Source organism: Zalophus californianus, chromosome 8, assembly GCF_009762305.2.
Source record: "Zalophus californianus isolate mZalCal1 chromosome 8, mZalCal1.pri.v2, whole genome shotgun sequence".
NCBI lineage: Eukaryota > Metazoa > Chordata > Mammalia > Carnivora > Otariidae > Zalophus > Zalophus californianus.
The window spans coordinates 61,270,385-61,284,416 of record NC_045602.1 but is presented as its reverse complement, the minus strand read 5'-3'; the positions used below and the strand labels follow the sequence as shown (position 1 = coordinate 61,284,416).

The 14,032-nt window shown below is 45.3% G+C and overlaps 1 protein-coding gene across 6 annotated transcripts in view; it reads right to left on the bottom strand.

Annotated features, from left to right (window-relative positions):
* The window catches only part of BCL11A (BAF chromatin remodeling complex subunit BCL11A), a 100,834-nt gene extending 87,189 nt beyond the window's left edge, over positions 1-13,645 (bottom strand). For 2 of the 6 annotated variants that reach the window (XM_027621648.2, XM_027621647.2), the window contains exons 1-2: positions 13,196-13,645; positions 5,971-6,300 (exon numbers count right to left, since the gene is read on the bottom strand). In XM_027621648.2, the coding sequence (XP_027477449.1) occupies positions 5,971-6,300; positions 13,196-13,250 (385 nt within the window). In that variant the 5' untranslated portion in view covers positions 13,251-13,645. The remainder of the gene's footprint in view (positions 1-5,970; positions 6,301-13,195) is intronic. The other 4 variants (XM_027621646.2, XM_027621645.2, XM_027621649.2 and 1 more) reach the window with 3 other exon arrangements.
* Positions 13,646-14,032: the final 387 nt, after the last annotated feature.

The following is a 14,032-nucleotide window of genomic DNA, read 5'->3' as shown; positions in this document are numbered from 1 at the left end:
TTATTATTTTAAATTTGCCTTTGGTCTCTAGGAGCACATGTGGAGAGCTAAAGCATTCTTATTCGTCAGGTTACATTTCCTGGAAATTAAGTTTGTGACAGAAAATGACTCTAGTAGCAATAATATGGTTCGTGCTCAAATTAATTAGGTCATTGTTGTAAAAACTACATGGCAAATTACAAAGGTAAATTTACTGATATTGGCCAGAGCCTCTATACCCTGGAAGTAAAGGGGAGAAGCAGTTTAAGGATGCTTATTTACCTGGGTAGGAGGAAAGAACAGAGGACGGAGGGATACAATGGCCAATTTTCTATTTGTCATTACAAATAAAAGTATTGGTTATTATCCATTAAATTACATGGTCTGAACATATTTATGAACTTTATTAATGTCCTCCAAATTGACACATAATATAAAAACCTGCTTGATTTGAGACAATTTTAAAAATGGGCACTAAGTTAAAATCTTTTTCTTTTTTAATCCTTGTAATAACAACACTGCTGACATAACTATGACCCAAATGAAATCTGAACAAGCAGAAAGGTACTAAAGATCCTTGGTGATTAAATCTGTTTCTAAAAAAGTGGCAAGGTGCCAGGCTGGGTCCAGTTTGATGCTAAGTGCTTTTTATTGCATGAAGCTAGTACTATGGTATGTAAAAACAGACTTGGGCTTGGGGTAAATTTTGTCAAATGATTCCTTTGTGCAGTAAAGGGTGTGAACAGACCAACCAAAGTACATTAAATTCACATTGAATGCCGCAGTCTCGGTGCATCTCGCTAGCTGTGCTACTTTGGTTCGATTTCATGTTTTCCCCCAAAGGAAAGCCAAACTTTTCTTCCTTTCTTACTGACTAGTGTGCACTGCCACCATTCATCTATTCTTTTCTTTCTTAAATACTTTCACTTAAGAAATCACGAAATTCTGAAAAATGCTTCCCTAGGATCTGCACGTTTGTTATATACTCCAATTTAGTCCTCCCACATTAGCCAAACTACATTGAGGCTATGGTGTGAAATTAATGATTTTCCAGGACTCGAAAATGTGCCATTAATATGCATCCAACTCTCCTCTTCCCTGAGCTTAAGTTTCGCTGTCCTGACATTGCCTGCACATTTCTACACCCAGTTGCATTTTCCAGCCCATGGGCAGCTCCACAATTAAATGCCACATTCACTCGGAGAAAGGTGTGCAAAACAGATTTCAGATCCTTTAAAGTAAAAGGCACAACTTGCAACACAAGGAATGGGGTGATTTAAGAAATTACAGCACTGTTTTTTTAAGCTTTCACAAAATGAACACAGAGAATGGGAGGGAAACTTTCCCCCTCTGCTCCTGTTCTTGAAGTGAATACATATTTGTGTTTCCAATAAAAGGCCATTTTTACATTAACTGTCTGTAACAGCAGGAGACAGAAAAACTAACACAATCTCTACATCACACACAGGATGATCTTCATATCACGTGGCCCTATTCTCAAAACTATTATTTATAAAAGACAAGTAGGAAAATGCACAATGCCTCTTTTCTGTGTCACTGAAAGGGTAGTGTCTGAAGAACTTTGGGATCTTTGGGATCTTCCACATTTAAAAAAATTTTTTTCCTTTTTGGCTTTCTGAAGTAAATTTAGCATCCATGCGGGCCACTGTGTTTAATTAAGCTTTCAAAAGTCCTCTGACAATGCCAACAATTGTAAGACACTTCTGTGGCTCAATCATGCAATCACTGTGACAGTTCTATTTACAATTTGTCTTAGAGAGAGTTTCTCTGACATTGTACTTTGACAAAACATCCAAGCTGCCAGTTCACAACCTTTCTCGGTCTTATTTACAAATACAGCTTGTATACAGGACTCCCAAACTCATGAACATGAGTCTTTGGGTAGTGGCCTCACAAACACAGGCTCCCAATGAAAATCCTAGATATATATAAGGAAACAATATTCTCTATTCTCTGGATTCGGAAGGTAAGTAAAATGTTCACCAGTACATTGGGGTTTTTTTTTGTTTGTTGTTTTCTTTTTCAGCTGCCATGCTAAAAATTCACTTCAGAAGTCAGTGGTTTTTATTCACAATCACTTGAATAAAGAGAAATTAAAAATAAGTAGTCATACTAGGATACTACAATTTATAGTCTCATTTACAGTTACACCATGAAGTATACAAATACATCCCAAATCCAGTCTGAGCTAGAGAATTAGAATGAGTACAAAAGGAAAAGGCAAGTTGATTTTCTAGATTCTGAAAAGCATGTTATACTTGATTTACCTTTAAGTAACATGCTGATGTATTTGTTTTGAATTAGTATTTCTCCCTCCCATTAGAGTAACTGTCTTACATATTTTTATCCAGTGATGAGGTATATTGCCTAAGCAAATATTTTGAAATATCTGATATAAAGGCCTATGTTCACAATTTTAAGGAGAAAAAAATAATATTTATCAATGGCAGTAGACTTGACTACATTTTATAGCACTGGTCATATTTTCTCCCATTCTCTTAGAAAGCTAACTTCATGACAGCCCAACCCTAATTTGAAGATTTCGTGTGTAAGAAGCCAAAACCTCAAATCTGACACTGTGGGATTATATTTTTGGCCTTTTCTATAAGTGAACAGCAGTTTCCCATTCACTAGTCTTTGATGAGTATTTCCCCCATCATAAAACAGGAGACTAGAAAACACAACAACACTCCTATTAAAAGCCCTGACTGCCAGTCACACACAGGCTGCTCATACCTCGTGGTGAGTATCTGAAACACAAATACATGCACTGGACCCCACGCAATATAACCTGCTCATTTCCAGTTAAGTGAATACTATTTCAATGGTCTCAATGGATCACAGTCACGCAATATTTTTAATTTTGAATGAAATGAAAAACCAAACTGATTAACGTCAATGTGTTAACAGACGTACATGGGTGAAGTGCTGGAGCACAGACCCATCTATTTGCCAGGTAAAAACCATCCTTTCCTAAAAAAAAAAAAAAAAAAAAATACTGATCTTGGAGAAGCCTGTGTACAGTCAAAATGCATATCACTTTACTAAGGATTTAAAGAACTCTACTTTATTCTCCTATCTGAAAGCCCCAAATTCTAAGCTTTATTTATCTCAGGAAAATCTGTCATTGTTTTATTCCTGCTTCCTGCCTATAAAATGGCACAGAGCACACTGAGCTCAAATCCAACTTACATCACTTTAATAAAGCCTATCCTACACAGCGCACTTAAATGACTACCTTTTATGTGGTTGCCAAACATATTCTTCTAGAGATTCATCAATAGATCTCTCTCCTAATATGGAGTATTGCTTCTCCTTTCTTTTTGTGACACAATTCAAATATCTACTGAATGATTATTCTTCTTGTTTCCTTCCTCACCATAAAAAGAAAAGCAGACTTGGAACTGGGAAGACGTGGGCTGGAGAGAAATGGGCTAGTTGTGCACAGCCGTCTTCCAGAACTTCCGTTCAGAGGCACCTGAGGGCCAGGGCATCTTAATTTATGTGCAATGGTAGAATGTTAATTTCACCATAGGAAACTCTTAATTCATTACTGTGAATTATGAGAAGTCGTGATTCTAGTTACTGACATCTCGCTTTGAGATGTGACCACGCTATTTATGTTCAGCCAATTCCAGGGTGGGAACAGGTGATTAAACACAATGAAAGGAATCAAGACTTTGTAATTATTTGTGCATGAAAGGTTTACCTCACCTGGGTTGCAGCGCTGGTGCACCCATTGAATATCTTAGATACCTTACACTGCTTTTCATCTCAGTGAAATTATTTAGTATTAGCACTCTAAAACATATTTTAAATTTGCTTTCTTTTCTCTTTGCTTTCTTTTGTGTTTGTGTTTGTTTTTGTTTTTGGCAGGGCGGGGTGCTTCTCTGGGCTCTGCTATTGTACCAGGTTTTAAGAAAAAAAAAAAAACCTTTATGACAACCAGAAATTAAAGAAAATATCTTTTCTTTCCTTACGTAGATTCACAACTATCACAGTAAAAAGCTTTCACTACAGTGCCTTCCCCCCAGCTTTTAGATTCCTCTTCTAAGTACAGAAGCACAGAATTTTGGAGCTGGTTAATCTGAGAGTGAATAACCTATTTGGGACCTCAGTAAGAAGTGTGGTTTTAATTCCTGCTTGACAGACACTGTGTTTTGTCTTTTAAACGAGCAGCTCGATATGTAAATATGATGTTACATCACGCAAGTGTTACTCCATATTTGGTGATTTAGAAAGGCTTTGGATCTCCGAAGTCGACAAATCCCCTTCTGCCGGCTCTTGCTTCATTAATCATGCCTTACGTTTTCCTTCCAGTCACAAGACAGCACATGGAAATGGTCATTGCCATATCCTACTGGGGGGGTGGGGGGAGCGAGGGTATAAAATCTTAACCTACATGTCACTTAAGCTAAATGTGGTGGAGTCTAGAAAAATATTTTGTAAATGCAGCTCCTCTGCTACAGATTTCTCATTTCACTAAATGAAAAGTATCTGAGTGTTATTGCAGGAAACATTAAAATAAAAAAGAAGAAGAAAGAAAGAAAATGCCACGTTTCATTTTAATGATCAAATTCCAGAGGGGAAAAGGAGAAATAATACGACATTTAATCCCCTCTGGACCACTGACCTACTACAGTTCAACTCTATGGTCAAACTAGGTCAGAAAGACAAGTTTCAGTGAATCAATTGATTATATGCACTCTTTCCTAAAACTGAACAAACCTTCTGCCTTTTAGGGAAGGGGGCAGGGGGAAACAGAAGAAAGGGGTCCACCAACAGCCTTGGTATTTTTGTCACCACAGACTCTGCACTCACTCTGTCTTGTGTGCTAAGTCACTGTTGTTTCACAAAAACACATTTTAAGGGTCACTATATAGGGCTGCTGTTTATCGCTTAGAGTAGGGATTTAAGTCCCTCTGTTAGCCCGCTAATTCCTTTTCCCCGTGAGCTGCTGAGAAACCCACACACCTAGCTACCTCTCTGCTAAAATTAACCGAAAGAAGGAGAGCTGTTGAATATGGGTATGTGTTTTTCCAACAGAATTTTTACGTTGTGTTATAGCAGAAACAGGGGAAGTCTGGACTGGACATTTGTAAGGGTGACATGTGGTTGTGTAAACCACAAACAAAATCAAGATACATCTGTCAAAACCACATCAGAGACAAGAGGGAGCACAGAGAAGCATTTATCATTTAGCTGAGGAGGCAGGCTGCAGGGAGCAGCCGTTCCTGTCAAACCAACCTTTTGAAATTTCCAACATGCCCTTAAACTTTTCGAGTAAGCATGTCTGTGCGCTTCAGCAACTGCCCTCTCTACTCTGGCCTGGCCAGTCGAAAATGGCATCTTAAAGTCAAGGTCACAGTGTCATCCCACCACGGGGCTGTGTTTAATTACAGCCCCATACAGGCTGACAGCCAATATGGATCCAAGGCTAGCCCTGAAGCTCAGTTAACTCTTTCTAGCCACTCCAAAACATCCTGCCAGCCCACCCCACTTCATGGAAGCCTTGAGAACTAACTGTAACCCTAGGGAGGTCTGACCAGGTATTCAGACTCAAAGAGGTCATCGGCCGAACCACCAAATGCCTGTATGGCCACTTTTGCCTCTGACTCGTCACCATGACTGGAAATGGACGGTGGAAACTGGGCCACGTAGAGTAAGGTTCAACACTTAAAAATAAGAAGGTGAGAAAAAAAAGAAAAGAAATTCAGTATCAGTAGATCCAGAGAGAGGGCATCAGGTGTGTACCACCCTACATCTGACTCAGTGAAGTGGAAAATATTTATTTTTTTGTGTTCTGGATGTAAGCAATAGGACTGATTATTTTAAACATTACAGGGCTGTCAGGGACAGTCACATGGAGAAATACAGAAAGCACTTCACCACTCCTTAGTGCTTGGCTACAGCACCTCTGAAAATGAAAAGAAAACATGCAAACAGCTTTTCTCCTTGCTTCTCATTTACCTGCTATGTGTTCCTGTTTGGGGCAAATTCCTCTAGATGACGTTGATAAACAATCGTCATCCTCTGGCGTGACCTGGATGCCAACCTCCACGGGATTGGATGCTTTTTTCATCTCGATTGGTGAAGGGGAAGGTGGCTTATCCACAGCTTTTTCTAAGCAGAGGCTGCCATTGCATTGTTTCCGTTTGTGCTCGATAAAAATAAGAATGTCCCCCAATGGGAAGTTCATCTGGCACTGCCCACACGTGAGGAGGTCATGGTCCCCTTCTGGAGCTCCCAAAGGGCCGTGGTCTGGTTCATCATCTGTAAGAATGGCTTCAAGAGGTTCGGCTGTGGTTGGAGAAACAAAAGCACAATTATTAGAGCGCCAGAGAAGAGAGAAAAGGGGGAAACACATTCTCAACCCCATCCCATCCCACCACATTATATAAAGTGTTTCTAGGCTCCTTCATATAATACCCAGAAAACATGAGCACCTAAAACATGTAAGGATGTGAAGATGATCAACAAGAAAGCAAATTTATCAATGAGGCAAATCATCATATATTTAAAGAAAACTCTCTGACTTGCCTAACTCCTGAGAACACACACACACACACACACACACACACACACTATAAACTGTGTTTGGTTTGCGAGTTTAGAAACAATGTTGACTGTTAAATAAATCCTCACGCAGGGAATATAAAGAAAGCTTAAATAATAACTACCCCCCAAACTGGTAAAAACATGTACTGAAACCAAATTTGTTTCTTTTTTCCTATAGACTAAGTTGTCCATTGTGCCAAAGAATAAAAGAGAGGTGAATAAACACACACACCCTTTGTGTGTGAATGTATATACTCCTAAGTATACAGAGACATAGCTTCATAAATTAGAAAGCTACTATATCACACAGAAAATGTGCCACATTTACACCGTCATAATAAGAAAACGACTGCATTCACCTGTGAAACGGATCTAAATAATAATCATAACGCAGCATAATTCATACTGCCAAAAACCTTTCTGATCTCACTCTCAGCAGTGCCACAAAATCAAAGAAATACCAAATTCACTGACAATTCTTCTCAGACACATTAGCTAAATGGGATACTTTTGAGTACTTAAGAAAATAAGCCAATTAGTCATTTTTTCATTCTGAAGAAAGGAATGCCTAAAATATTCTAAACATGTTTGCACTTGGTGGCCTCCATCACATAAAAATCAGAATGGTCAAGCAAACGCCACATTTCAGAACAAGGCTGAGAAGTCCTTTCTTTAGACTTGAAATACTTCGCCTAATGTTGTCAAAGTTGACTAATTTTCTGAATGAGCTCCAAAACGCTTCATTATGGGACTATTTCTACACACATAATCACCAGTGGATGGTATAACAAGGTAGATATGTCTTTCATTCCTGTTTCCTTTTTTTTTTTAACTTTGCACCAAAATACTTCAGCATCTCATTTGAACAGCTTCTATCATTTTTTAACCTTCCAAAGGGGAAAAGAGAGTTGGTTAAGTCTCTGCTTCTGAAACCGTATGCTTACTCTATCAAAAAAAATCACAAAATACAAAACACATCCAGGATGCTGCCAGTTAATAAAACTGAAGCAGAAAATGTACAAGTCTTAAACAGTTAATCAGTCTGACCTTCTTTAGCAAGCTGCCAATTTCACATTTAATGAACTTAAAGCCACAGAGAATCAAAAAATAGATTTTAATTTGAGTGTAGAATATTGGAACCGATTTTGATAAAGTGCAAAAATCCAGTGAACTCAGGTTAAATTTATTTCAACCCTACCCAGGCTGAATATTGAGGGGGAAGATCTGGAGTAACTCCCAGATGTGCTGGGTGAAATAATATTGAGAGAGCCCTGCCTAGCTGCACCTGTGCTCAAGTAGGACATGTCATAATTTCTAGCCTCTGGTACTCCTCCTAATTTAACATAAGGTCACCACAGGAATATGAAGGTTATATTCCCACTAATAAAGGCAGCAAGGTAAGCACTTATGTTTCTTTGCCCAACATACTGACCAAAAGACAAATACAGAATACACATGCACGCTTTTTAAATAAAAGGAGATAAACGGAAGTGCTTTTGCATTATGCCTCTATGTCATTTTTCTCCTACATTTGCTTTCATTTTGACCAAGTGAGGAACTGAATAGGGAAGTCATCTCCAAGATCACTGATATTTGAATTAAGGATTTTTAAGGACACATTGACAAATGTGGCTTTTTGTTGTTGTTCAGCATTAACTACAAGTTCTGAGGTTCAGAGATTAAAGAAAGACTCTTTGCTTTATTAAAGTTAGTACTACGTAGAACCTTTCCAAAAAAAAAACAAACATTTTTTTAAACTCCACCATTAAGATTCTTTTTTTTTTTTTATCCCCAAGGCCTGACATATTTCTGAATGTGGAAATATTATTTAGGAACAAAAGGAAACATTCTCCTAGGTATCAAATAGTTAAAGGTAATGCGGTGCAAACAGACTTGGTTAAAGTCTTCTAAATGTAGTGACTGAACTGATTTACAATCAAAACCAGGAAATGAAGTGGTAATTCAGAGGTTGCTGATTACACCTCCACATTTCACCTAATTAATTTTATAGGAGGCAAAGTTCTTGAAAATAACAAGATGATCAAATGTACAGATATAAAACCTGTAACCTCAACATTTTCTATGCTCTTAACGTAAATTATTGCTAATTAACAAGAATTATATCCTAATGTATGAAATACGTCTAACATCGGGCTTCTTGCAAAACATTTGGCTAGTAATGTTCAGAGAAATACCAAAACGTGTTCTTATTATTGCTGCTATATTATTAAAAATAAGACGAAGTGAGGCACAAAGAAAATATGAAAATACCATTCTCTTGGTGTAGTCTACTGATTTGCATTGACATCTTTTCTCAGTGGTAATCAACATTTCCTTTCTGGGCATCTGATAATTTCTCTGTATTTTAATGCAAATTCCTCTTTCCCTAAAAACATTCCTAACCTCAGCCATTTTACCCCCTCCCTCAATTCAACTCCATCCTCTTTCGCCCCCACAATACCATCCTTTCTAAGCTCTGGCCTAAACCTCCCGCTACAAAGCGGGGAGTCCAGGATTGAAGTGGAAGGGAGTGGGCAAATAATCATAATAATTAGCCGCGAATTCTCTACAAGAGGAGAAAGAAATAGGAAATAAAATGCTTCTGCGTTGAAACAGCAAAACAGACTGGAACGTCTCAATGCCCCAGCGGCTGACTGAGATCTCCTTCCTCTCTGCAGTTGCAAAGGAATAAATTTAAAGAAAAAAAAAAAAGCTTTAGAAGAAATGTAGGGAAGGAGCGAGGGAAACGAGGGCTGCTGGGGAAGGGGGAGGGGAAAAGGAGCTATGCCTTCAAGTTTGCTTTCCAAGTCCTTCCTTTTGATTGTCTTAACAGGGTAAGGAAGCACACCAAGTCTGAAATGCGGAGAGGAAAAGCAAAGAAACAAAAGCGAAGGCTAGGGCGACAGGCCCGGGACAGGGGGCCCAGCGGGGGCGGGCTTTGCCGAAAGTGAAGTTGGGCGCCGGGACTCTGAGGCACAAAGCAAGCAGCTTGCTGGCTGCAGCCTCCGGCCGCGCTGGCTGCAAACACGTGCAGCGGCGGCTGCCGGGCCGTGGGGCCCGGGCCAGGCCGGGAGGCGACGGGCAGCCAGGGGCCCCTACTGCCGCCTCCACCGCCGTCCAGCCCGGCCTCAGGGTGACCACCGTTCCCTGGCCCCGCCAGTTGGAGAAATGGGAAGTGAGGCTTGGAAAACTCGGCTGGTTAACCTGGTGCAGTCTCGGTATCACCACACACACACACCTCAAGCGCGGGCCCCGAAATTCATTCTGTGTCCCCAGGCTTACACTTTTTACTTTGGGGGAATCTCTGCAAATGCATTTCTCCCGCAATTCCGGGCACGAGTGTGCGCAGCGCGGCGGCGGTGGCTGCTGCGGTTATTCATTATTAATGATGCTGCTAGCCCGCATCATTATGATGATAACTATTACTATTGTTGTGATTTCGGGCTCCGAGGCGAGAGCTGCAGGAGGCGGGGGAGCCAGAGGTCGGGCTGCAGAGACGCCGTGCAAGCCCACCGTAGCCGCCGTTGTCCGTGCTTTGCGCGGGGGTGTGGGGTAGAAGAAGTGAACCGGGAGACTAAATGCAAACTTGCTGGATACCGCCCTTTGGCCTTGCCTCGAAAGCTGAAAGTGCGTACTCCCCTTTTCCCCCCTACCAAAAATGCCCGCCCCGAAAGAAAGCGAAAACTGCACCCCACTCAGCGCCCGGCGCACCCGGTTGTCCACCGCGCTCCCGAGCGCTTCTCCGCAGCCCTGGCCAGGAGCATTTTTAAAGTCAAAATGAAGAACAAAGACATAAGGGGTGATGGGGGGAGAAAGGGAATTCTGCCTAACCGTCCGTTTCCCCCACCCCCACCCTCGCAAAGCTCGTCCCTCCCGGGCCGAGAAACGCAGAGCAGGGAGTGGGGGAGGCTCTGGTACAGGTTCAAGTTCGCTGAGCTTTCTTGATCTTGTTCTGCCTCCTAGCGACCGAATGGCTCAGTCAGCCCAAGAAGCGGAGGATTGGGGGGGAGGGGGGGTCTTGAAGACCGGAATGGCTCCCGCCCCCTCTGCGCACCCAGAGAATGAGAAAGAAGCGGCCCCCGCACCCCCTCCATACTAGTCCCTTAACCCAAAGACCGCACTGAGACAAGGCTAGAGGCCGGCTAAACCCACCCAGCCTGGAGGGTCCCGAGATGGACCCGCGGGTGGGTGGGGGACAGGGGAGCAGCCCGGACTGCACGCCTCAGTCGGTCCTTTGAGCCCCCAGTGCATCCTTCCGAAGAAGGGCCGGGCTTTCCCGAGTCCTGCGAACACTGCCCTTCCTTCCCGCCGGTACCTGGCCGGGCTGTAACTTCACACCGCCGCGCGCCGCGTCTGCTCCGCATCCGGCGCGGCCGGGGGAGTGGGGGGCGGGGGAGAGCGACGAGGGAGGGATGCGCGGGGGTGGGGAGAGGGAGGGCCCCGCAACGTGCCGGGGCGGGGGAGCTTCCGAAGTGTGTGACAAGTTCCAGGGCCTAGTGAAAAATTCAACTCCCTATGCGCACCCCCCAACCCTTTAATAAATACAAAATTGGGTATAGGTGGTGTTTTTAAATTGCATCAGAAATTAAAGTAAGGGTCACGAAGGAGGAGGGGAAGGGATGTGGGCCCTCTCACGCCTTTCTTTCCCCGGCTGCCAAACTTTCCTAAGTGCCCACCGCCCGCCTTTCCAGACGCACTCTGTTAGCCAGGACCCAGTAACCCACCCGCCACCCCATAAAGACTCAAAAGGACCACCACCATCCCCTCACCGCTGACCAAGACAGGCCCGGGTTAGAGAGTAGGAACTCAAGGGTGGGGTGCACGGATTACCGGGATCCAGCACTCCCCAAACACACACTCGCACATACTACTATGCCCACCTCCCACCCCCCCATCTCACCCCCCCCCACACCTGGTCTGGCAGCGCTTGGGAGGCGGGGGCTAGTGGCCAGACCCAGTGGGAGGGGGGCAAGGAAAGCACGTGGTGACCTCCCCGCGGTCCGGAGCAGTGGACAAGAACGTCCGGGGGCGGGGGGAGGGGGCGGCAGACGCGCTTTTTCAATTGCTTTGAAAAATAAAAATGCTTCGCAAAGCTGAGTTTCTCCCCAGCCGATTTCGCAGTCTGGTGGGCTCGGAGAAGGTCTAGGCATTGTGCTGGGGGCGAGAGTGCACTGTGGACCCGGCTGGCGCGGAGTCGCCGCTCGGCCTGCCGCTGTGCGGGCGGGCAGACGGCTGGCGCGGGGTGGGCGATCTCGAGCAGGGCGGGGGCGCGGCGAGGCCCGGCGAGGCCCGGGCGAGGCCCGACCGCCGCCGCCGCCCGCTCCCGGGCTGCCGCGCGGCGCTCGGTCCTCTGTCTGTTTGTTGGCAGGAGGCTCCCGCACACGCGGTGCTTGTAAACATTCAGACACGAGATTTTTCCCAATCAAAATCCACTTCCACTTTTTTTGAAAATCTTCCAAAAAATAGTAAGAGGAGGGAGTTCCTCGCTCCCTCTCCACGCCGCCGGCGCTCCAAGTTTGCAATCAAAGGGGTTTTGGGGAAGGGGGTAATTGTATTTTTCCCCCTCTAATAAAGATTGAGATTTTTTAAGGGGGGGTGGGGGAGTCAGAGGAGAGCGTTGCAGAAAACGGCTGGCTGAGCGTTTGGCTTCTGTTTGGGGGCAAGAAATTTTACATCCTCTTGCCTTGTTTTATTTTTGTTTTTATTTTTATTTTATTTTTCACGTCTTTTCGCCGCCACTGAGGTTTGTCTGGGATGTGCGGGCAGCGGGAACCCAGGCGGCTGCGGCCCGAGCGCCCTCCCTCCATCTCCCGCTCGCCCTGGGCCCTTGCTCCTGCACTTCGGCGGCGGAGGCGCGGAAGGGCAAGCGCGAGGAGCCGGCACAAAAGGCAGCGGGACAAACACCCACCTCGGGCCGGAACAAAAGGCGGCAGCGCCGGCCGAGACTCCCGTCCTTCCCGGTCGCCAAGCTCTCCCAGCCGCCGCGGCCCCTCTCCACACTCGGCAGACTCCAGAGCGCCGGGGGGCCCCCTCCCACAATCCCACTTTCTCACTATTGTGGAGATGACTACTTTCCTCCTGATGGCACACTTGACCGTGAGCGCGCTGCTATCCGAGGGCCAGTCTCACCTCTTTTCTCCCAGGGATTTGTTTTTTTGGCTTGGGCTCCCTCCTCCCGCCCCGTTTTCCTTCCTTCGGTGAGTGGAAGCAACCCCCCTTATCCCCTCCAGCTCCCTCCTCTAGGTTTGCAAGAGAGTTGTTCGCATCCATAGCATTGTTCATTATTTTGCAAAATTGAAGGGGAAATCATTGCATTCCTTTTCGAAAAGCGAAATAAAGCAGCGGAAAGCATGAAAGAGGAGGAGTCAAATTTTTGTAAATTAAATAAAAATTAAAAGGTGCGTGCTATCCCAAAAGTGTACGTACGGCTGTGGTTCGGGATAGGATGAGGTTTGTTTTTTGTTTGTTTGTTTGTTTTTCTCCCTTTAAGCTCTTTTACCCCGACTCCCGGAGGTTCATCTCGTGAAAAAATTAAAAAATGCATGCACACACCCCTCTCTCCCCCTCGCTCTTACTTCTCGTCCTGCGCGCTCTCGTGATTATTAATAATTATTATTACTATTATTGGGTTACTTACGCGAGAATTCCCGTTTGCTTAAGTGCTGGGGTTTGCCTTGCTTGCGGCGAGACATGGTGGGCTGCGGGGCGGGCGGCGGCGGCGGCGGCGGCGGCGGCGGGCGGACGACGGCTCGGTTCACATCGGGAGAGCCGGGTTAGAAAGAAGGAGACTCCAGAGAAAATATCTTCATCAGTGCCTTTTGACATCCAAAATAAATTAGAAATAATACAAAGATGGCGCAGGGAAGATGAATTGTGGGAGAGCCGTCATGGCTTTTTTTTTTTTAAGCAAAAAAAAAAAAAGGAGAGAGAGAGAGAGAGAGGAGAGAGATAGAGGGAGAGAGAGAGAGAGAGAGATGAAAAAAATGGCAAAAGCCCCCCTGAGCTGCAAGTTCAAGTGCGGACGTGACGTCCCTGCGAACTTGAACGTCAGGAGTCTGGATGGACAGAGACACACAAAACATGGGCAGGGCGAGCAGGAGAGAAGGGGAGGAGGGAAGGGGAAGCTCACACCAATGGACACACATCAGGGGCTGGACATGAAAAAGAGACCAGGACAAGCCAATGGCCAGTGCGGGGCGGGGGAGGTGCGGGGCGGGGGGCTCCGCAGACGCCAGACGCGGCCCCCGGGGGAGGGGCGGGCGGAGGGGAGGGGGCGCTGGGGCCGCGGGCTCACCAGTGGCCGCAGCTAGCGCCGCGGCGGCAGCGTGGCCGGGAGAGAAGAAAGGGGCGGCGGGGTTGGGGGGGAGCAGGGTGGGGGGAGCGAGACGTGCGCCCTGCTCCCCCCCCCGGACGCGGACCCCAAAATGAAAGATTACTTAAAAAAAAAAAAAGGCAAGAGTGTACGGCGAGGCTG